Genomic DNA, 21,046 nt, shown 5'->3' with positions numbered 1-21,046 from the left:
AACAAAGCAATTTGAATGTAATTAATAGCTCTCGAACTGGAAGAAATTGCATCTCACGTGTGCTTTATAAACACACGATAGCTCTCTACGATCAATTGAAATATAACACGCAGTAGTTCTTGTAAGAAAAACAGAATATATGCTACATCTAGCTACATCTAACTAAACAAAACTAAGATAATTACATTTTATGTGGCCAACATACATATTTATTCCCAAACTTCAGACATTACGTTTCCAAAAGTTCCGAATGTAAATCAGCCAATGAAAAACTCCCAGAAGGCAGCAGTTCTGAATACATTAACGTATTCGTTGTAGCGGGGTTCAATGTAAGAAATATTTTAGTGGTGGAAACATTCCGATTAAGAAACGCAGGATTAACATTAAGTCGCTTCACCCCCTTTCCGTTCATTAAAATATTAAGCCCTTTTGAAACGCATACGTACCTACCATAGGAGGAAGATAAACGATCTGTGTAGGGACGTTCTTGTTGAGAGACTAAAAGATAGATCCTTCTGGTTCATGAAAATGATGAATGGGTTTTTCACGCTAGTATTGCGTGAAATGTGCAGCCTTTGTTCTTGTTACGCTTTGCACATTACCCATCTGATCCTGAACCTTTTGAAGTGTTTTGAAAGTATTGAAATTATTGTTCTAAAAACGTCTTTAAGTGAGTTGTATTATTAATCTGTAACATAGCAGGTTAAGTTTCTATACAGCAAGGTGTCTTGAACAAGGTGATTATTTTGCTGTAGAATAATATCTGGTATGAGGTTTCTATATACTGTATTTTCATTTGTAAATATTGCAATAAGCAAGTTTTTAAGCGGAAATAATGTAACAAAATGCGGTGGAAATTGACCTCGTGTATGATTTTACGACCATTTAGAACTAATAACAATAAACTATATTTTCTATAGCGCCTTTAAAGGTGGCCCAGTAAAGCATTTTTACAGAATGATAAAAACCATAAAAAAATATACAAGACAAACACGAAGAAAATACAGGAGGCAGTAGATAGTGGTACTAAATACAGTAGGAGAAGAGGGGTAAAGAACAGAGCCAGTTAAGTAAAGGCTCTTCTAAAAAAGAAGGTTTTCAGTCTGAAATAGATTGCCAAATTTGCCTGTTGGAGTAACGGATTATTTTATGCAATATGACAATCCATAAATTTGTGTCGTTACTTTTAATACATTTAATAATAATTTTCTAACAAGGGTACGAATTAGAGGGCTTCCGGAGCAGTAAGTGGAATTCAGATTACATTTATCTGTGCTATTGGGTCCCCCCACCCCAAAAAACGTCTCCATTTGCTGTCTTTTCAGCTTCCCTACTAATTCTGCACAGGCTATGACGTACCACCGACGTCATCTTTTAAACGAGCACTCGCGAGACTTACTCTTTCCAAAATGTCTGCTTCCTGATTTCACGTGTGCGTGTTTCAGAAAACTGCTTATTCTCGTGTTTTAACACACTCGCTTTATTAAAACAGCAGCACCGAAAGTTGACATTTGTCATTTCACGCCGAGAGGCAAAATGCAGCACGACGATGTAAGTAACAGTTTTAAGAAATTCTGCTTACATGTTGCAATTGAGTGGCGAGGTGGGTTGTTCTTTTCTAGCGGAACCATGTTTAAATTTCGCCAGTTTGAAATGTGTAGCTCACAAGATAATCTTGTCTTAGCGCTAATAAGAAGAATGAAACTCCCACTATCCGTTTTTCTTTTTCTTTTGATTCAATATGCAGGTAGTTGAATACCTACCAGGTTTAAATTAAATTCGAGTTAAATGTTTCTCTCTTTCTAGGTAATTTGGGATATTATTGGAAACAAACAGTTCTGTTCCTTCAAAGTCAAGTAAGTGCATCGTTTATTCTATATTCTTATTAAGGAGATTATAGGCGACAGACATCTATTTTATCTTCTGCTGGTCTTCCTTCCAGCTGAGCTCGAAATCGCCAGTATTAATTGATGCCTTGAATTGATCTGCTTGCTTGTTTAGAAATGTGACTTTTTGAAGTTAAATTTCAGTTCAGTTTCAGAAGTACCCATCATTTGTATTGTTGGAACAACTTAAGTGTCCAGAATTGCAAGCAGTCTTTCATCAACTTATTTGCCATGATTTAAGAGCATCCATTGATCAATTCATGATGAACAGATGCAGAGGCAGTGATAGTTGACCATACATCTCACAGTGTCTGCTTTTTTTTCTTCTGATAAATCCAGTTTGTTACATTTCAGGTGACACTTAAATGAAGGGATTTCTGAAACTTAGAAATTGTTAACGGATTGAAATCAGTTACAAATCAGATTGGATCATTTCTGAACTGAAAGCATATTTAATAATAGAATGTCACAAATAATCGCAGGCTAGTGGAATTTATTTTTAAGCACAACACTGGAAAAAATGCCAAACGATACAGAGGTTTCCCAGAGCTGGAAACTGCTCCTTTAAATTATGATTTTTTTTTACAATCTAGTAAAAAATTGAAATCAATTGTTTATTATTTTAATAAAAATGAAGGATGGCTTCTTGGTAACTTCACTATATGGTTGTTTTTGTTTTCTTTTTATACAGAACCAAGTCGCAGAATTTTTGCCGAAATGAATACAACATCACAGGGCTCTGTAATCGCTCCTCCTGCCCGCTGTCAAACAGTCAGTACGCCACTATCAGGGAAGAAAAGGGTATGTTGGTTTCACTACTTAATTCAAACGCGAAGTCTAACCCAAAATCGGACACATGCTGTTCAGATCTCACTTTGCATGTCCACACAGTCTGCGTAAAGTGTGCTTAGGCTCACTGCTGTCTGATTTGGCCCATACCGTCAGTATGTCCTTGTAAGAGAGGCTTTCAGTTTAGTTGGATTAAACATCGTTAAAGAAAGCTTGTAATAAAGAACATCCAATAAATTGCTCTTGGTGTTTCGTATAGACTACCTAGTGTCATATATTTTGGTTGTTGTTCATGTATTTGTTGGTGTAGCTGTTGCTTATATTATCCTCATAGGTTTTGGTGGGTGTATACTTCACGTTTTTTTTCAAAATAAAGTGTTCTCTTTTCTGTTGAGGTTCTTTTCCAAGAAGAATTGGCATGTAATGACTTTGCAGGAATGAAGGACTGCAGAATACTCTGACTCCTGTACTGTATTACAATAGTGCTGTACTGTTTATGGTGTCCTGCGTAGTCACTCGTTTCCGTCTGTTTGATCTTTCCAATGACAGGCCAGTGTTTCCTTTATATGAAGGTGATTGAGAGAGCTGCATTCCCAGCTCGAATGTGGGAGAAGGTAAGCTCTCTGTCAGGTTGCTCTGTATAATAACACAAAAAGGTTGCACACAAGAGACGGCCACTTGGGCCATCTAATCTGTGTGGTAGATAATTGATTGATATACTTTATATATTGTATACAGTATGTGCACTGTTATGTTCTACTATATATCCAAAGTTTGATTTTTTTTTCAGGTAAAACTGAGCAAGAATTACGAGAAGGCGCTGGAACAGATTGATGAAAACCTCATCTACTGGCCACGTTTCATTCGACACAAATGTAAACAGCGTTTTACCAAGATCACGCAGTATCTCATCCGAATCCGCAAACTCACCCTCAAACGGCAGTATGTTTTTTTATTTTTTAAAATCTAATAGACTTTGATTTAACTCCATAGAAACATTCCTGTCTTAATTGAATGTGATTTGGTTGAAATCAAGTAATGCACTACATTCTAGATGTATGATGTATGTCCAGTGTTGTACATGATAATTTTGGTACAAGACAATGCTGATGTTTTGTGGTAGCAGTTAATGGGCAAAATTGTGTGATGCAAAACCTAAGCATTGTTCTTTTTTTAGGAGAAAACTTGTTCCACTCAGCAAAAAAGTGGAGAGGAGGGAGAAGAGGAGAGAGGTAATTTTGAATAAATGAACTAGACTTCAGCTTCTTTAATAAGCTAACTTAGGTAGTCTGTAAGTGTCTTAGTTGAGACTTTGCGAGTTTGAGTGGATTGTATCATTAGCTGCCCGTGACCAGGATTCTCTATGTAGTTGCACACAATTGGCAAAGAAACCAGGGTTGTGATTAGTGAAATCGGGGGCCGTCTTAGTTTTCTGGCAGCAGACGGTGACATCTGTGACTTGCCAGGCCTGTGCAAGTCATGTGGGAGTTGCTACCAGAACAAAGTCCTAAAAAAATTCCAACTTGCTAGGTTGTACAATAAAAAATATTTGGTGATTCCAAATGAATAAAACATGTCATAGTATATGGTAACGGATATTTTGTTGACCATTTTTATATGGGGGATTGCAGTTCTACAGATGCTATGTAAATTACTCACAAAGTGACCGTGGAAGACACACTGAATGTACTGAAAATCGAATTTAATTTTTCCAGAATTCATTCATTTGTTTTCTGATTTGTGTTTGTAGGAAAAAGCCCTTATTGCTGCCCAGTTGGATAATGCAATAGAGAAGGAGTTACTGGAAAGACTGAAACAAGGAACAGTAAGGAAAAATGCATTTGCTTGTCTTAAGCTTAAGTTTAATGCAATATTTTTTGTAGTTAAATTTGTGGTAGAGCTGAATTTGGCATTTAATAAAACACTCTACCTGCAGTACATTTTTACTACAAGAAAGAATGCAGATTAAAGAAAGGAATACCACGTATAGATGTTATGTGACTTTTATGCCTTGTTGCAGTATTCATACTGAAATAGTTCTGCTTTGACAGTTCATAAACTAGCTGCTATTTCACATCAGGTTTCATTTCATGATCTGAGAAAGTGGCTTTTTTTTGCAGACGCTATACATAAGACCAATGTGTTCCTTATGATTAAGAGTTCTTATATTAACTGTTTATCCCGAGTACTTCAGTTGATGAGTATTTGAGCATCTCAGTAATTCACTGCTACAGTAATTCTGCTACTTGGAACAGGAGCAGAAATTCTGCTGCATCATCTGCAGCCGCTGAAAGTACAGTATATTTACAGCACAATTCTGTACAGTATATTTAACTCTAGGCGCTGGTGGTCTTGGGTGTGTTGCTGGGGATGTGGTAGAGCAGGTGTGACTTGGCTTCTGTTTTTGTGTTTCAGTATGGTGATATCTATAATTTCCCAGTCCATGCTTTTGATAAAGCCCTTGAGCAACAGGATGCAGATAGTGAGACTGACTCCTCGGAGGGAGAGGAGGAGGAGGAGGAGGAAGAAGATGATAAGGTGAGGGTTCTCATCCTGTCCCTTCCAATTTTAATTGACACTTGTTCATAAGTGTAAAAATGCAGAATAACTATTCTGCATTTTTACACTTGTTTTGCAATCGAGAGACATCTGTAAGTAAGAATTCCATTGTACCAGTACATGTACCGGTTACATATGGCAATAAAGTTCAAGTTCAAGTATTGAGTGAAAGAATAACAAGGACCACTTACAGCTTAATATGTTAAATTCTGTTCTATTATAGTCTATTAAATGTACAGTAAATGTGCGTCTTACATTTTGCAGTAACTGAAAATTGTAAATCTATATAGAGATTTAATTATTGCTGATCACAACTACAAGTTGAACCCCATTATTGTGTTCAAAGATGTGTACTTAAAATTAATTTATGTTAAGGAATTATCTGGATTTATTGTGTAATAGAAAACCTAGTATACACATCTTTTATTACCTTAAATATTATATAGTCTATGTGTATATTCTGCATGAGCCAGGTAGATTCTTTATGCTGTAAATTTTTGTGACTGAAGAGATGCACATTCCTCTTGTTCACTTCAACGGAGATCATAGGGCAATTTGCTCCAGTGTCTTAAAAGTACTACACACCATTGTATTCTGTAGTGCTTGAATCAGGGATAATTGATTCTCAATTTTCTCTTTTCAGGATGTTGGCAAGAGAGAATATGTGGCAGATGACGAAGTAGAAGAAAGTGACCTGAGTGATTTTGAGGTAAAAACATCCAAACCATTTACTTCTTTAAGTAGGTCCCCAGATGGCACTCTACTTCTGCTATTTTGTAGATGCAATCATCTTGAGCAGATGAAAATTACTGCCTATGGGCCTCAAAGGAAATGATGCCTGATTGCTGATGAACAGAGTAATGTCTGTGAACAGCGTGTGTTGTCCTGGAAACTGCGGTTCTTGATATTGTTTAATGATGTTCTGTAGTCTTCACAGGATGTTTAAGCATGCTAATAGTTATCCTCAACATGCTGCTTCAGACTGAAAGTAATTATGATGGAACCTTGCAAACCTGATTGCTCATCTTCATCCCCTTCTTGAAATTACATGCTGTAACTATGAGAGTGCTTAATAGGGCTCCATTCCCATAGACTGTATGCAATGTGTCACTGATAATGGGGAATGAATGCTGGAGTACACAAAACTCCTATACAAAGAATATGACTTGGGTTACAAATCTGGGTTTAACTTGTTGTTTCATTGAAAAGTTACTGATTTGATATAAGTGAGTCTATTCCTGGGACTTTACAAGATCCTCCTCCATGTATTGTACTATAAAGAGAATGGACAGGGTTACCTGTGAGTAACTTAACATTCTCTTGCAGGACATGAACAACCTTAAGGGCAGCAGTGAGGAGGAGGAGGAAGAGGAGTCAAGTGAAGAGGAAGAGTCCGAGATGGAACTGGAAGAGGAGGCAGAGGGAACATCTTCTGCCAGTAAGAAGTCAAAGGGCAAGATGCCACTTAAAGGACCATTCAGAAGGAAACGGGCCTATGTAGAGATAGAGTATGAGAAAGAGACTGAGCCAGCAGCCAAAGAGAAAGCCACATAAACCTACAGACTCAACAACAAGTCACCAGAAAGACTGGAGGAATTTCCGAATTTCCTCTGACAAACAATCCTTCATTGCTGGTTTCTTTGTGCACATTATGTTTGTAAGATCTTTGAAGTGCTTTCATGAAATAACGATACCTGTGTTGTGCTACATCACGTAAGAAATTGACATATTTCCGTGTTCAGAATCTTGAATATTGAATATAGTTTTTCTGCACATGCATCTAAAGTCAGATTCCAATGTCTGGACTGCATTAGCCAAGTGGCTAATTGTTCTCTGTATGGATATGTTGGATATCCTCATAAAACATTTTTTTTTACAAAATCAGTATTAATATACATTTACTGGGGGTTGGGTTTATATATACACATGCATTTTCTAATGTATATAAACAAAATTTTATAGAATCTTAAAAGTAAAACATCACTTAGACATATGTAAATTTGGGTACTTTCCCGTGTTCCATTCTAAATTCAAAACATTTACACAAGCTTGCCTGGTGTGCAACATTTAAAATAAGTGACAGTCTTTAGACAAGACATTTAAAATATTAGTAAATTCAAAAGGTAACTATTCTTGGAACTTCAAAAACAACTATAGTCAATTTCTTTCAAGTGTAGAGGCAATTGTTCTGTGTTAAAATAAGAATTATGGGAACAGATGGCTGTCCTGTCCAAAACAAATGCAGTCCTCTAGGAATGTTGTATTTTTCCTCAAAACAGAGCTGATTTTTTACTTAAGTTCCAAAGGAAAAAAAGCTTCATGAACTGGATATAATCATGGCACTGTAGTTTTGATCAAATCCTTGGATTCCTCTTATATCAGTTTTAATTTTTAAAAAAGACAAGGAATGTTCTGATAGAGGCCATTACATTACATGGAGTAGGCACACCACCCAAATTTCATCCTACAAATAACATTCACGGTAGAGACCACTGTGTTAAAACCTTGTTGATTTTAAGCATCAAGGGGGGCTTATTTTATAATACCTAATTTTCATTTTGAAAATGCAGAATGGATAAATGAAACATTTCAATGTAAAATTCAAAAATCACTTTAAACTTCAAAAATAAGAAAAGATATTTCAAATTATTTACAATACTTTTATTTACCATGCCGGAAATAACATTACAGTGGCTTTAAACATGATCAGATAAACTCAATAAGGTGAGTCCTGTTGGTGAAACACAAGATGGTATGTAAAATTTTGATATACAATAACAGCCCTTTCAAATTTCAAATTTGTATAATTTTTATAATTTGGATAGTCTTCAGCCTTGAGTTTAAAGGCAAGAGATACAACTGTGGTTTGAAAGCCAGATTTGAGCTGCTATAATTGAACCAGCTGCAAAAACCTTGACGAACAGATAAATAGACTCAATTAAGAACTCGGGTGGAATTCCAATGATTTAAGTCTCTCCTAGCGTTGAAGCGTTAATATTTAGTAGAGCATAAGAGCTCTCTTCTTTTGCTTAGGGGCAAAAGCACCTTAGCCTCCTTCAAGACTTACAGCTTTAAGCAGATTTAGAAGTCCAGTGCCTTAATCAGAAATACTCTTGCAAAATGGACAGACGGCAAAGTGAATGTTTCATAAAGAAAATGACCTTGGAAAGTGTCTTCATTATCTACACTTGGATGAGTATGGCAACAACATCTGATTATGTCAATATTCAATTCCACCATTAAAGGAACCGACTCATGTTTTTGAAGATTCTCTGCAAGGGTTGGATACAATCCATCTGGAATCCCTCTGTCCTGGAGAGCTGAATTCCTGCAGATTTTATAGGTCTCTTTAAATTATCAGCAAGTGAAGAATCTGGAGAGTCCGTTACACTCTTATAGACAGAACTCAACTAGATCTTTAGGAGTTGTGCTGAATTAAAATCTGCTGGACTGTTGCAACATGGGTCTGGGGTTGGGAATCCTAGCATCAAATGAGCAGAATGACTTTTACTGGGTTCACGCTCTGCCTTTGATGCTCTTGTGTGTGATGAAATGAGTACAGCAGACCTGCCACATTTCTATTGCAATCACATTCAGCTCAGGTCCAGTAAGCAGCTGCTAAAGGGGTGTCCTGTTGTTGAACTTGCTCAATGCATTCCAAAACGCGGATGTGTGTGCAGCTGCTGTCGACATCTTTAAGGAGGACCTAAAGGAAAATCGGACAGGATGAGGAGGCACTGTTAAGAAATGCAGTAACTGTGCAAATATGCATACAACAGCATAATCTGCTGCCATGCACAATTCATTTTTAAAAAACCTAGTGTATAAATGCTTACCTAGAAAACAATCAAAATATTCCTCATTGAATTAGGTCTGTACAAACCTGAGGTTACCTGGGGTTACTATCAAGAGCCATTTATGTGAACAACTGATCTTGCCTTCTGATTCTAGTATAGGATCTGAATTTTTTAATAGAGGGACAGTAACCCCAAACACCTGTCATTTTATTCCATACCTTTAGTGTGCCCTGACAGCTGTGGTCCAGGAGAATGAGGCAGTGTGTGGTTCTCTTCATTAGTTCCTCTCTTACAGCCGGTGGAGTGGGGCTGAGGTCTGTTGCTACATCATAGAGGAGCCTCAACAAGGTCTTAAGCAGCACGTTTATCCTGGATTTCATTCTGCAGGGAGAATTAAAGTTATTTTGCCACAGACCTGCATTCATAGATTGATACTCATTGAAAGATTTATATACCAACTAATGTAATAAGATATAAGATCACTCTATTTGCCATGAACAATTTCTTGTATTAGGAATTTGTCGTTTTGTAAACCCTAACTTGCTTTCCATGAGACACACAGACAGGGAGAGAGAAGCTTGGGGTCAGCCATTTATACGGCACCCCTGGAGCAGTTGGGGTTAAGGGCCTTGCTCAGGGGCCCAACGGAATAGGATTCCTCTGCCGGCCTCGGGATACGAACCGGCAACCTTCCAGCCACAGGGCACAGATCCTTACCCACGGAGCCACCACCCCGTACACACTCCATTTCTGTGTTGCATAAAGTCTTACCTTGGCCAAGCATGTTGAATTGTTTTTTCAAGGGCCTCCAGGACACACAATCTCGCCTCTTCTTCTGGTCCATCATAAACCTCCAGGTATCCCACAATCACCCTCTCCAACCTCTTCAGGTGGCGAACAGTCACAATGCCCAGTCTAGCACAGACATTTAGACAGAAAAAGGTGATCAAGTTTTTATCACAATGTAACTTTATCCTTCCCATGTGCCTGGTGATAATTATTTTAAGGCAAATTCCCATTTAGAAATAATTTTACAGCAGCACATTTGAATCTAATTAAATCATGACTTAATCCATGATAGCACTGTAATTCTGTCAGCTGATTTAAACCAATAATGCTGGAATTAGTAGAAACAAACAGCAGACTAGATGCTAACAAACTTCTCTGCCCTTCAGTGTTTTTGTCACAAACATTGAATAAAACAAGAGTCAAAGTTGGGTTTCTCATCATTTTTTTTGTCACAGAGCACTTTCCTACCTAGAGATGAAGATAGGTAGGTTCCTTGCATATACTCGGCGCAGAGCAATCTTGTGTTCCATCTCCATGTGGGTGAGGAATAGCCTCAGCACTTCATCATAGCGATTGGATTTCCTGGGGGCATCTGTATTAGATGGAGGTTTTTCGAGGACAGAGAGCAGGTCTAGCAAGCATGGTAGGACTGCCTGGAATAAGGCACCAAAGAAGTATAACAGACCATTAATTCTGATGAACTGCAGATTGTCCTTACTTAAAAACTCTCCAGGCACCTCTGAATTCTCCAGATTTCTGCAGTCAGCATCCATCAATAGCATTTTTGTTACTGTAATTACACTTAGCCTTGGGCCTGTAAACACCTATACTTCAGAGGTGGCATTAGGATTATGCTTTGTATTACAGTTACAGTGGGGTATTGTCCAAAGATAAATGGAAAGATGGACAGCTGCAAAAAATATTTTAATTTGTTTTAGTAGAAAACTTTGGCTCCTTAGGCCTACCTCTATTAGCTGCATGTCAGACTTGTAAAGATGCTTGAAGAGAGCATGGTACAATACTTCAGCTCTGTTGTATTGACGTAGATCAGCAGCAGGCTGAAATGGAAGAAATAAGTCTTTTAAGAAATCATTAGCAAGCTGAGACAACAGAAATTAATTATTTACTGTCTGGATTGAAAATCTGAAAAAACACCCATCCAGATTTCACAGTCTGAGAGAAAGCTTCAGCCATGCATATTCAAAACAATTCAACCTACAGTAAATCCTGTTCTGTCTGAGGAGTTAACTTTGAAACTGGATTCTGCTTACATGCTCCTCTGCTTAGGGTTGAGGAGAAACAAAAAAGTAAACTTCGTCTCTAGCCTTCTGTTGCACATGAAGATCCGGAATCTACATTTAACTGGAATGATAAAAGTGCACTTATATAGACAGCTACCACCAGTAAACTAAAATACAAATACAAGTAAAACTAAAGAGCAATGTCTCTGACAGATCTTCAAAATACAAATACCCTGTTTAAATGTTTTAGGCAATTTCACCTCTTAGGAGATGTATAGAATGAATGTGCTGTCTTCAGTTTATAAGTAAATTGAAATCAGTAGCCTTCTTAGAATTAAAAAGTTTTTAAAATGTCAATTTATTATTTTACAAAGGGATTTAATTAAAGCATTTTATTTAATTGATCAGCTGCACCAAAAACCAGAAGATACATTGCTATCTGAGTACCAAACTGACAACTCTTGGCTGAGAGGGAAGCATTTGAAATAGGGGTGGGCGGTATAACCGGTACAGATGGTAGAAACATGTGCCATGAAATGGATTTTTAAAAACTCGGACCACGAGCAGAAAACGGATCTGCAAACGATGTCGGGAGACAATTTTAGCCGGAGGCAATAATACAAGCAACCTCTCATATCACTTAAAGACGAAATATGTATGTGAGTATGAGGAAAGTAGGAGAATGCACTCCGAATCAAGTATTACATATTTACTTATTTAATTTATGTTCATATGTTTATTGTATTGTTTCAGTTGTGCAAAATAAAAATGTTCTTAAAATGTTCGTCATCTACTTCAGTTCAATGTGAAATTTCAAAAATACTAAAAAAACAACACAGTAGCTAACCAACAGTTAATCATAACCTAATAGTTAACACCAGGCAATAAAACTTACTATCCAAGTCTTGTACTGCTTTTAAAGCATGTTCTATTGAAATTATGTGAAAAATTCTGTATTGTGATATATATCGTTACCATCCAAAATTAAAATTTACCATAATATATATATAAATTTTAGGCCATATCACCCAGCACTAATTTGAAACCACAGATAACACAGGCTGTTAAAGGGGAACTGCTACACAAATTTTATATTTCAGAGTTATGAAGAATCAGCATTGATGAGTGCATTTTAAACCACAATAAAAGTAAAATGTACACAATAACGTGTAAAACCTCTGATTTACACCACAAAATTGATGCAATTTCCAGGTACAGTAAGTGCAGCTTAAATTTCCAGTGATGTGATGCGGCCCTATTACATTGTAAAGAAGCAGGCTTGTGAATACATTTAATATAAATATTGCTCTCGATTTCAAGACAGACAGACAAACAGATTTCTCACCCGTGGCAAGACCAGGGGTTTACAACAACATGGCGACATACAGCACGTTCACAAAGTTCACGATTTTGTGCTTAATTTGAAGTTCGTAAACGTTTTCTATACCGTCGATGAAATGTATTTTCTGACAAAGATTTATTAACCGGTCTGAAGAATTGCAAATGTAGCTCCCTATTAATTGCTGTATGCAAGGCTGTAAAACTGGTTTCAATTGCTCCTACGTTCTTCTTTTAAATTTCACTCATTTTTGTTAGACCCATCCAAGCTGAAACAGGCATGTGGTGAGTTTTTCACACAGGAAAAAGAGGGAGCGTAGGCAGATTTCTCTGTCCCGCCCACCTTCATGGCAGCTCTCTTTTAACACGATACAGGCCACACTGGCCCATACTGGAGCTTCAGTGCTGATCGAAGGAGAGGGGCATCAGCAGCACCGCTTGCCTGCACTCAGAGACCTGATTACCCACTCCCACTCTAACCCCTGTGGTGCTTAGCCAATTGTGTACAGCAGCTGGGAGAAGCCCGGGCACAGTTGATCTGTGCAATGCCACTGATCTGGAACAAAAGCCACAAGATGCAGTGTATGGTGAAATCCAAGTTGGAGAAGTAGAGATACCTGAACCCAGTTTGACAACTGGAACTGCAGAATCATTCAATGAGAACTGGATTTAGAGCACTGATGTACCACAGTAAGCAGGCATTAGTTTGAGACGATGCATCTTAAAAGCCAACACTGCTCCAAGTTCAGAACTTAAGAGTTGGCTACTGTAAATGAGAGTTCAGACGGAAACTGGAAGATTAATGTTGGTCCCAATTCTACGGCATCCCTTTAAAAAGTCAGATTAACCTACCACATTAAGGATGATGTGACGTAGGCAGTGGACTCCCAGGACTTCATTCTCTGTTCTGTAGTCGTCAGAGAAGAGCAGAGACGGGGGGAAAACGCGGTCCAGGAATTCGGACAGCCAAGGACGACTCACTTGAGTTAGTGTCCAGGAAAAGATGTGCTTTGTGGCCTGGTTTCGCATCCAGGTGTCCCTTAATCAAAGCACACAACACATCTGTAACCAAGACCCACAGAAAAGCAAGGCAGGCGGTGGGACTGAAGTCCACTGCCTCAATTTGTAAACCAGGTTAAAAGCCTGAAATTCATGATGCTTGACTCCTGTGAACTTGGTGAACATTTGATGGTGCACAATGAGTTATGGGCACGTATCTATAATAACCACAACACAGAACAGGAAATGAATATTCATGCAGGGAAATCATGGTCCTCAACACTTTTTATACAGTGTCTGGTCATAATTGTGTGTGGAATGTAAGTACTTAGAGAAACATCATATTCAAAGCTTGAAATAGTCGTACAGTAGTTTATACATGATCAGTATCTTACATTAAGACCATTAAATACTTGCACAAGGTCACCATCTTCTATCATCCTGTGCAGTATTTCATAGGTTTCAATTAAATTAAGAACACAGCTAATTCCATCTTCAGGACAACTGCAAGAAAAAGTTCACAAGTATGGTGGGAACTTAATTCTAAACGATTATATCTAACTGGCTACCATTACAACCACCAGACATTACTGTAAGCTCTTACTTTTTCAGTTCTGGCTTCAACATTTCCAAAACAGAACCTAAAATCCCAGAATCATCATCTCTGGACTTTCCACACAGCAACTCGGCAGCAGACGTACATCCAGCAGCCTGGATAGTGGCAGATAAAAGTTCGCCAGCGGCTTGCTTGGACTGGGTACTTGTCCACGGCTGATCTTGAGAGTGCATTACCGCAAAGGCAAACAGGGAGGGCATCAGTCTGAGTGCCAGTGATTTCACTGGGGTGGCAGCCCGGCCGCAGGACACTAAATCCTTACTGTCCTCCAGCCTCTTGATGAGGGAGAGAAGAACGGCACTAACTTTCACTGCCTTCTGAGGGATCAAGGCATACGAGCTTGAGGGCAGCTCCCCACTGTCAGTCTCACAGGGTGAAAGAGCTGCATACTGAGTGAGGGCGCTGGTGAGATCTAAGTACACTCTCCTGACACTTGTGCCTTCATTGCTGCAGCAGTCTGAGAAAAGCCAGTGGCTGTCCCCAGTCGCAAGAAGATGCTGGATGCTCTTTAAGATGTCCTCTTTGGTTCTGGGTGAGGCCTCTGCTTGGAACAAGTCCTTGATCTGGGACAGAACCTTCACCACTGCGAGGGACGGACAATCCCTGGAGATGGGGGACCCTCCTTCTGGCCCTCCACATATTTGAAGGCTCTGTAGAATGTCTGGCAAATCCATGATCCAGGAAAGACCTACTGTAACACATACAAAAAAGCAGGAACACATACTGTGTCACGTGATAATTTTATATGGAATCTTTAGAATTATTCAGAAATGAAATACAAATTAATTCCTTATATCAGGGGTCAACAACCCTTTGTGTCAAGAGATCGCCTGTTAAAGCAATTGCTTTAGTAAGCCCAAAATAAACAAACTCAGACTTAATTCTAATAATCACGTTTTTCCAACATGTTATTGCTAATAAAATATTTTAATCTAATTTAATATTAGCACACTACAAAAACATTAATTTTGTTACTTGACGGATTAAATGTTTTGTGACCATTATCCTGGGTAACAAACGGAGTGTTAGAGGGCCGATAGGTCCAAACCCAACCGCCCTCCCAAAATACTGGTGAAAGGCGAGGACAACTGCTTACAGAAACACATCAGATAACGTCGCTCTTTTCGCATTTGTTTCTTAACTGGACACAACAGTTCGTTCAGGCCGCGGGCGTTCGTTTATTTTATGCTTTTTCGGAAAAAAAAAAGTTATTTCTCGCACGCCGACAACCCGTTAAACTGAGCACCAGTTTCATGTCCGTAGATACACAAATATCTTCGCGTCTTAAACTTCGGCTATTTAAACTTTTGTCTTATAACAACATTGCATCTTTAAACCCTATTAACGTGGAACGTGCAACGCTTTTCATAATTTTCAAAACCCACAAGAGCCGCGTTAAAAGTATGAATTAAATTAATATTCGGTGGAGAGAGTAATGCTAGTCACAAGATCATTTTTTACATACCCGTAAATATTAACTTCCTAAACTTTGGAACAATACTATCAGTGATGAAAACAGAGAAAATAAACATGAGAAAAGGACATTAAAAATCCAAACAAATATTTGCGCTAACGGTATCTTACAATAAGTACAAAATTATTCATTTGATTTATTTATGGTTAGACGAGTATATAGAAATACACATAATTCCTTACGAAGACCTATTAATACAAATTACACCTTTCTTAAAGAGTGATTCGGAGCTAAAATATGAGAGTTTTTTTTACATTTATGCTCATGTACTTCCTGCAAATAAAATTTACCTTATCTCATCTCGGAATTTCTGTCTCCCGCTCTCCTGGTTCTCCTGGTGCAACACAATAATACGTCCCCTTTCTCTGGAAAACAAGGAGCAATCACAAGAAGGCCCGTCTACAGTCTACATCAGTGCTCATAATCTCTATATGATCTTAACACAATCATTTTCTGGGCTTTTTGAGGACTAAGTATTTTCTTAAAATAGTGAAAGTATACCCGTGGATTCTCATTATTCATTACTCCTCATTACTCCTATTTAACATTAAAGGGACTAATTTATACATTAGCGGGATACTGTAGTCTTACAGGCTATTTTGGAGTAAGGGTCGCGCTATAAATTAAAAAGAAACATCCCTGGGCCATTTACACAATGAAAGCTCTATAATTTTTCATTCTTTTTTACATAATATCCTTCCCAGATTTATAATAACATCCACCTCTGGTTTTAAGTGTCTTAAAGATGTCCCCCCCCACCCCCAATTTCTACCATTCAGCACTCTACACGAACATCACAAGACATTGTTAACAACCATTTTGTCCATAATGCAAAAAATTGTGCTGGCATTTGCAGACTAGCATACTACTTTCAAAGTAATTTACATTCTAAATCGAAACGCAAGAGGGCGCCAAACCCCCACAGATACAGTTGATGTTATAACAGACTTTCGTGGTGACGTTTTGCAAACGCTGTCCCCATTTGATCTGCTTAATATCTATCTCCGAAAACAAGAACACATTGCAATTCAAAATAAATGGAAGCATTTTCATAACGCGAGGTTTAAAGTGCTTTTCATTGTTCGTTTCTCATTGCATTTCAGCCCATCATTGTCAACATTCCAATTTCCTGAGGTCTGTGAAAAGGCACCCCGTTGTTATCACAACAGGACTTTGTAATGGCTTTCGAGAAGATCACACCATTCTTCAGAAAAAATATAATAAGAAAATTTTATATCCTTTTATTTAAATGTCATAGCAAGGAAATAAACGCTTCTAAAATTAAGCCTTTAAAATGTTTTATCCAGAATGCCAGGGCTCAAACAAAAGTGTTTTTTTTCCCCATACCTTTTCATATCATCTGCCTAGAACCCTTTATCAGCCAAATGTTTCTTTTTCAGCTTTGCAGCCCCATTGTTTTACAGTTTAAGGGAAGTGAATAGTTGAATTGTGTAGCATTTACGTGTTGTTTGAAGGGATTGTGTAGCAGTTACAAGTTGTTTAAAGGTGCACAGCCCAGCCATAGATCAATGTTCCTGAACAAGACTGTTGATTTTTTGATTCATCAGAATGTACGAAATATATAGACAACTTTACTAAGTTATGGTTGTTATTAAAAGGTAATAAATATCACTAGAATCCACCAGGATACAAAATTGAGAGTTTACATCCACCCCTCAATTTTCTAATCACCTTATTCGTTTACAGGCTTGCAGGATAGCTGAAGCCTATCTCAGTAAGCAATGGGCACAAGGCAGGATACACCCTGGATGGGACTCCAGTCCACACAAGGGACACACAAACACAGATAAGCACACACTCACACCAGGGCCAATTTTCCTAGAAGCCAATTAACCTACCAATATGTTTAAACTAGAAACGTTGTTTGGACTGTGAATAAACCAGAGAACTAACAAAAAACCCACTTGGACACAGAGAGAACATCCACACAGATAGCTTCTCAGGTCTGGAGTTCCTACCTGTGAGTTCATGTGATCTAATTAAATTTTTCTGTTTATTTTTTGAAGCATTAGCAGGTTATTTTTTTCCAGTTTTCAGAAAGGGTAGCAATTTTAGTAAGAAAAAAGACATGATGTATCTTATTTGCCCCTGTATTTTCCAGAATTCTGATTTAATGGGCAACAGTAAGAGACTTGATATGATAAAATCCTAGAACTGGGGCTGATGGCACATGTCTGAACAGCTGAGAGTCACTTCCCTGCGTTCTATGATGAGGCTGAAGAGAAGAAGCCAGCAGGGAGTTTGGTTGCAGGGGCTGGGCGAAGGGCTGTTGTTCTCAACAGGCTTGTGAGTTCGCTGTCTACAGAAAAGAATCTGTCTGCAGTCTGCATTTAGAAGAATCCAGGTTAGGTAGGGGGCAGAAGTGTCAGAACAGCAAAACACAGGGTAGGATCTGGGCTGCTGAAGAGATAGCACCTCTAAGAATTGATTGTAAGATTGGGCCTGAAAGTACCTTGGATTGCTGCTGTTTTGTATTTATTTAACCTTTGAATGAATCACTATTGGTTTTACTTTACATTAATGTTTAGTCAGTACACTTGGTGCTCATTTCCAGTACTAACAAAATGTATAATATCAATGTAACATATAAATAAATAAATGGAAAAGAGAATTGATATCCCATCACTCCTGAATGAAACACATCCAGGAGGGCCCCAACACTGGCTGCACTAAGACGTAAATGCTTTTAAACCTGATGGGCCAATACAAATGCTTCTGAAACCTCTGTAAGCTGTATTATATGGTAGCACCTATTATCCCTCTAACAGGAGACAAATAATTTGGTTTGCAGGAAGGAGTGTGGTAGTTGTGGCAGCTGGTGTGCTGTGTGCTATCAAAGCCACTACAAGTCTCCTTTGTCATCTAATAATGATCCTTATCAGGACTATTTTGTACACTGTGTGTTGCCTACAGTTCAATAAACATGATTTCATTGAGGTCTTTCTGCCTCTTGGCTTTAGTCAGTAACATGACCTGTAATGTTATTAAAAAGATGGGCTTTATGGGAAACACGGAGTACAATCTCTGGTTTCACACAGCAGGTCATAGAAAAACTGCAATGACAAGAGAATGAGAAGCCCTTTGATATCTGGAATTGTGGTGGCTTAACCTGAAAATTCTTCTGCCATTTTCCCTATGTTGAATTGCTTGCTCCATATGCTTACTCCCAATGTGTGGCGCCGTTCTTCAAAAAATGGAAATAAACAGGAAAAAACAAAAAATGAAAGAAATATAAGAGGAAGAAAAATTCAGCTATGCTGAAAACATACTTGCTGAAATTGCTGAGATGTTTTGAAATTTTCTGACATTTGCTGGAACAGTTATAGACAGGACAAGGACATTCAGCTCCCACAAGGTTCTTAGTAAAGGGGTGCCTCCTGCCCTCTGTTTTAAATGAATTTCCACGAAGTTTTGACTTGTGTTCCACGGTGCGTGTTTCAGTTTATTCTGAAAAAGTCCACAGGATTGTCTTTGAGTATTGCGAGTACACATATCAAGTCCCTTTGTAGCTTCTGTTCAATACTAAAGAGATCAGTTCCTTCAATCTATTCCAGAAAGCCCTAGCATGTATCTGGTTGTCATTTTCCAGATTGATTCCAGAGTCTGCAACGTCTTCTATAGTGCTGTGACCAAAATATTCTAAAACAGATCTTAATATATTACGTTGTATAATTTTAACATAACATGCTTTTAGTAAAATTTTATGCCTTTAACTCTATATCCTAACATATTGTTTTTTTGATTGCTTCTCCACATTGTCCAGAAAATGCAAAGACGTCAACAGAAACGCCTAAGGCTTTTTCATAAGTTTTTTTCTTGTCCAGCTAAAGTTTTTACTATCTGCATGCAAAACCCTGTACTCATTCACATTTGCTGCTCCTACACTATTTGCTAATCCTTCCAATTTGGTATTCAGAATATTCATAGTCATAGTAAAATTGTCTTAACTGGCTTGGCTGTGGGACAATATAATTTCTGATGCAAGGAAAAGACCAAAATGATTATGATTTAATCATTCTACCTCAATCATGGTGGAGTGGTGGCTCTGTGGCTAAGGATCTGTGCCTGTGGCTGGAAGGTTGCTGGTTCAAATCCTGCAGCCAGCAGAGGAATCCTAATCTGTTGGGTTCCTGAACAAGGCCCTTAACCCCAACTGCTCCAGGGGTGCTGTACAATGGCAGACCCTGTGCTCTGACCCCAGGCTCTCTCTCTATCTCTGTGTGTGTGTCTCATGGAGAGCAAGCTGGGGTATGTGAAAAGACAATTCCTAATGCAAGAAATTGTAAAGGGTTAATAAAGTGATGTTATTATTACTATGATGCTATTATTATTATTATTATTTAGGGCAGCTGTTTGAACTCGGCTGTTGTCATCATTATGAATTCCATTCACCTGCAAACTTGACTAGTTTTCTAAATATTCCAGAATCCAGATCATCAATATAAACTAGGAAAAGCAGCGATCCTCGTACAGATCCCTATGGTACTCTTAATTACACTAATTATATCACCACAGTTTGAGTATTCACAACTTATGTGTATTCTATTTGTTCTCTGTGTTTTCTATTTGTTAACCAATTGTCAATCCAAACACATGGGTTTCTGTGTGCAATTTGAGAATGATTATTTCATGAGAAATGTTATCCAAAGTCTTCTGAAAATCTACATAGAGCACATCATAAGCACTGTGTGTATCCATTAGTGTTGTTGCTTATTCAAAGAATTCTAACAAGCTGATGAAACAGAATATTTCAGATTCCATCTTGACTATACTGTATAGACAATGATGATCCTCTGAATTAGTTCTAATTATTGTTTCTGTAACCTTACATGTAATAGAAATCAAACTTACAGATCCATAACTGCTTATTTCAGTTATGACTCCCCTCTTATGGAGTTTTGTCTTCATACTTCCCATTTCTTTCTTGTCCTTTCTAATATCATTTTTATCCGCCCTTGAAATTCACCACACTTTTTTGATCTACTTGTTTTTCAGTCATTTTATAAAATGCTTTCATCTCCCATGTATTTTTCCAAATTGATTTGTTGAACCATTTTCTGTACCATATTTTAGATTTTAATTTTGATATATTTAGTCTGTGTTTCAAGCAGAATCTACTGCAATCCTTACTTCCACTGAATCCATATTTATTTTATTCATTAAAAAAAGCTATTTATTTCTCTTTAAAACTCAGATTTCTGGAAACTATGCATTTTTGATTTGGACTAAACCCGCACAGTTTCAAGATATACTGTACTTCAGAGTATATGTAAAATCCCAAATGGTTCTTTTACCTTTGTTTGCCTCACTCATTACTTTAAAAGACTAAATCTATACAAGCATTTCGTCTTGCAGGTAGTCTGATAGACTGGATTAAAAAGCAGTCTTTAACTATTTCTAAACATTTCCTTTTCTGCTGATGACAGACCTATAGCTTCTTCCCAATAAATGTGGGAAAAGTTGAAGTCGCCCATAACAACTACTTCTAATTTTGAACAGAAAATTTTAATTTCATTATACAGTGTTTAATTGTACAG

At 37.8% G+C, this 21,046-nt stretch overlaps 2 protein-coding genes and 1 non-coding gene across 5 annotated transcripts; 2 read left to right on the top strand and 1 right to left on the bottom strand.

The window, feature by feature from the left end:
• Positions 1 to 509: 509 nt before the first annotated feature.
• Positions 510 to 612, top strand: LOC148839106 (small nucleolar RNA U13). Its single transcript, XR_016090331.1, has one exon. It is a non-coding gene; the product is annotated as a small nucleolar RNA U13 (small nucleolar RNA).
• A 770-nt stretch (positions 613 to 1,382) lies between these two features.
• On the top strand, positions 1,383 to 7,115 carry mak16 (MAK16 homolog (S. cerevisiae)). The gene is made up of 10 exons (XM_088934786.1): positions 1,383 to 1,551; positions 1,807 to 1,856; positions 2,578 to 2,687; positions 3,225 to 3,289; positions 3,466 to 3,617; positions 3,853 to 3,907; positions 4,426 to 4,500; positions 5,091 to 5,213; positions 5,878 to 5,943; positions 6,561 to 7,115. The coding sequence occupies exons 1-10, from the start codon at positions 1,537 to 1,539 to the stop codon at positions 6,786 to 6,788; spliced, it is 939 nt and encodes a 312-aa protein (XP_088790912.1). The 5' UTR covers positions 1,383 to 1,536; the 3' UTR covers positions 6,789 to 7,115.
• Positions 7,116 to 7,883: 768 nt separating this feature from the next.
• tti2 (TELO2 interacting protein 2) lies at positions 7,884 to 15,837 on the bottom strand. Of its 3 annotated transcripts, none has more exons than XM_088934756.1 (8): positions 15,779 to 15,837; positions 14,003 to 14,705; positions 13,252 to 13,438; positions 10,786 to 10,878; positions 10,289 to 10,473; positions 9,803 to 9,946; positions 9,250 to 9,412; positions 7,884 to 8,940 (listed from the first exon to the last, which is right to left on the bottom strand). In XM_088934756.1, exons 2-8 carry the CDS (start codon positions 14,686 to 14,688, stop codon positions 8,833 to 8,835), a joined length of 1,566 nt encoding a protein of 521 aa, XP_088790882.1. In that variant the 5' UTR covers positions 14,689 to 14,705; positions 15,779 to 15,837; the 3' UTR covers positions 7,884 to 8,832. The 3 variants fall into 3 exon arrangements, with proteins under 3 accessions (XP_088790882.1, XP_088790890.1, XP_088790898.1); XM_088934764.1 differs by having other exon boundaries at positions 14,003 to 14,702; positions 15,779 to 15,823; XM_088934772.1 differs by lacking the exon at positions 15,779 to 15,837 and adding an exon at positions 15,480 to 15,514.
• Between the last annotated feature and the right edge of the window lie 5,209 nt (positions 15,838 to 21,046).

The sequence above is a fragment of the Atractosteus spatula genome, chromosome 2, assembly GCF_055471065.1.
Source record: "Atractosteus spatula isolate fAtrSpa1 chromosome 2, fAtrSpa1.hap1, whole genome shotgun sequence".
NCBI lineage: Eukaryota > Metazoa > Chordata > Actinopteri > Semionotiformes > Lepisosteidae > Atractosteus > Atractosteus spatula.
This window is presented reverse-complemented; position numbering and strand designations above follow the sequence as displayed.

What these genes read in the sequence shown, in the direction of transcription:
- mak16 (XM_088934786.1), top strand. An exon ending in CACTATCAGGGAAGAAAAGG is followed by an intron (nt 2,688 to 3,224) that starts GTATGTTGGTTT and finishes TTCCAATGACAG; the next exon opens with GCCAGTGTTTCCTTTATATG. An exon ending in GTGACCTGAGTGATTTTGAG is followed by an intron (nt 5,944 to 6,560) that starts GTAAAAACATCC and finishes ATTCTCTTGCAG; the next exon opens with GACATGAACAACCTTAAGGG.
- tti2 (XM_088934756.1), bottom strand. Translation starts at nt 14,688, where the DNA reads ATGGATTTGCCAGACATTCTACAGAGCCTTCAAATATGTGGAGGGCCA. An exon ending in TTGAAGCCAGAACTGAAAAA is followed by an intron (nt 13,439 to 14,002) that starts GTAAGAGCTTAC and finishes GCTTTGATTAAG; the next exon opens with GGACACCTGGATGCGAAACC. An exon ending in CTGACATGCAGCTAATAGAG is followed by an intron (nt 10,474 to 10,785) that starts GTAGGCCTAAGG and finishes GCCTTATTCCAG; the next exon opens with GCAGTCCTACCATGCTTGCT.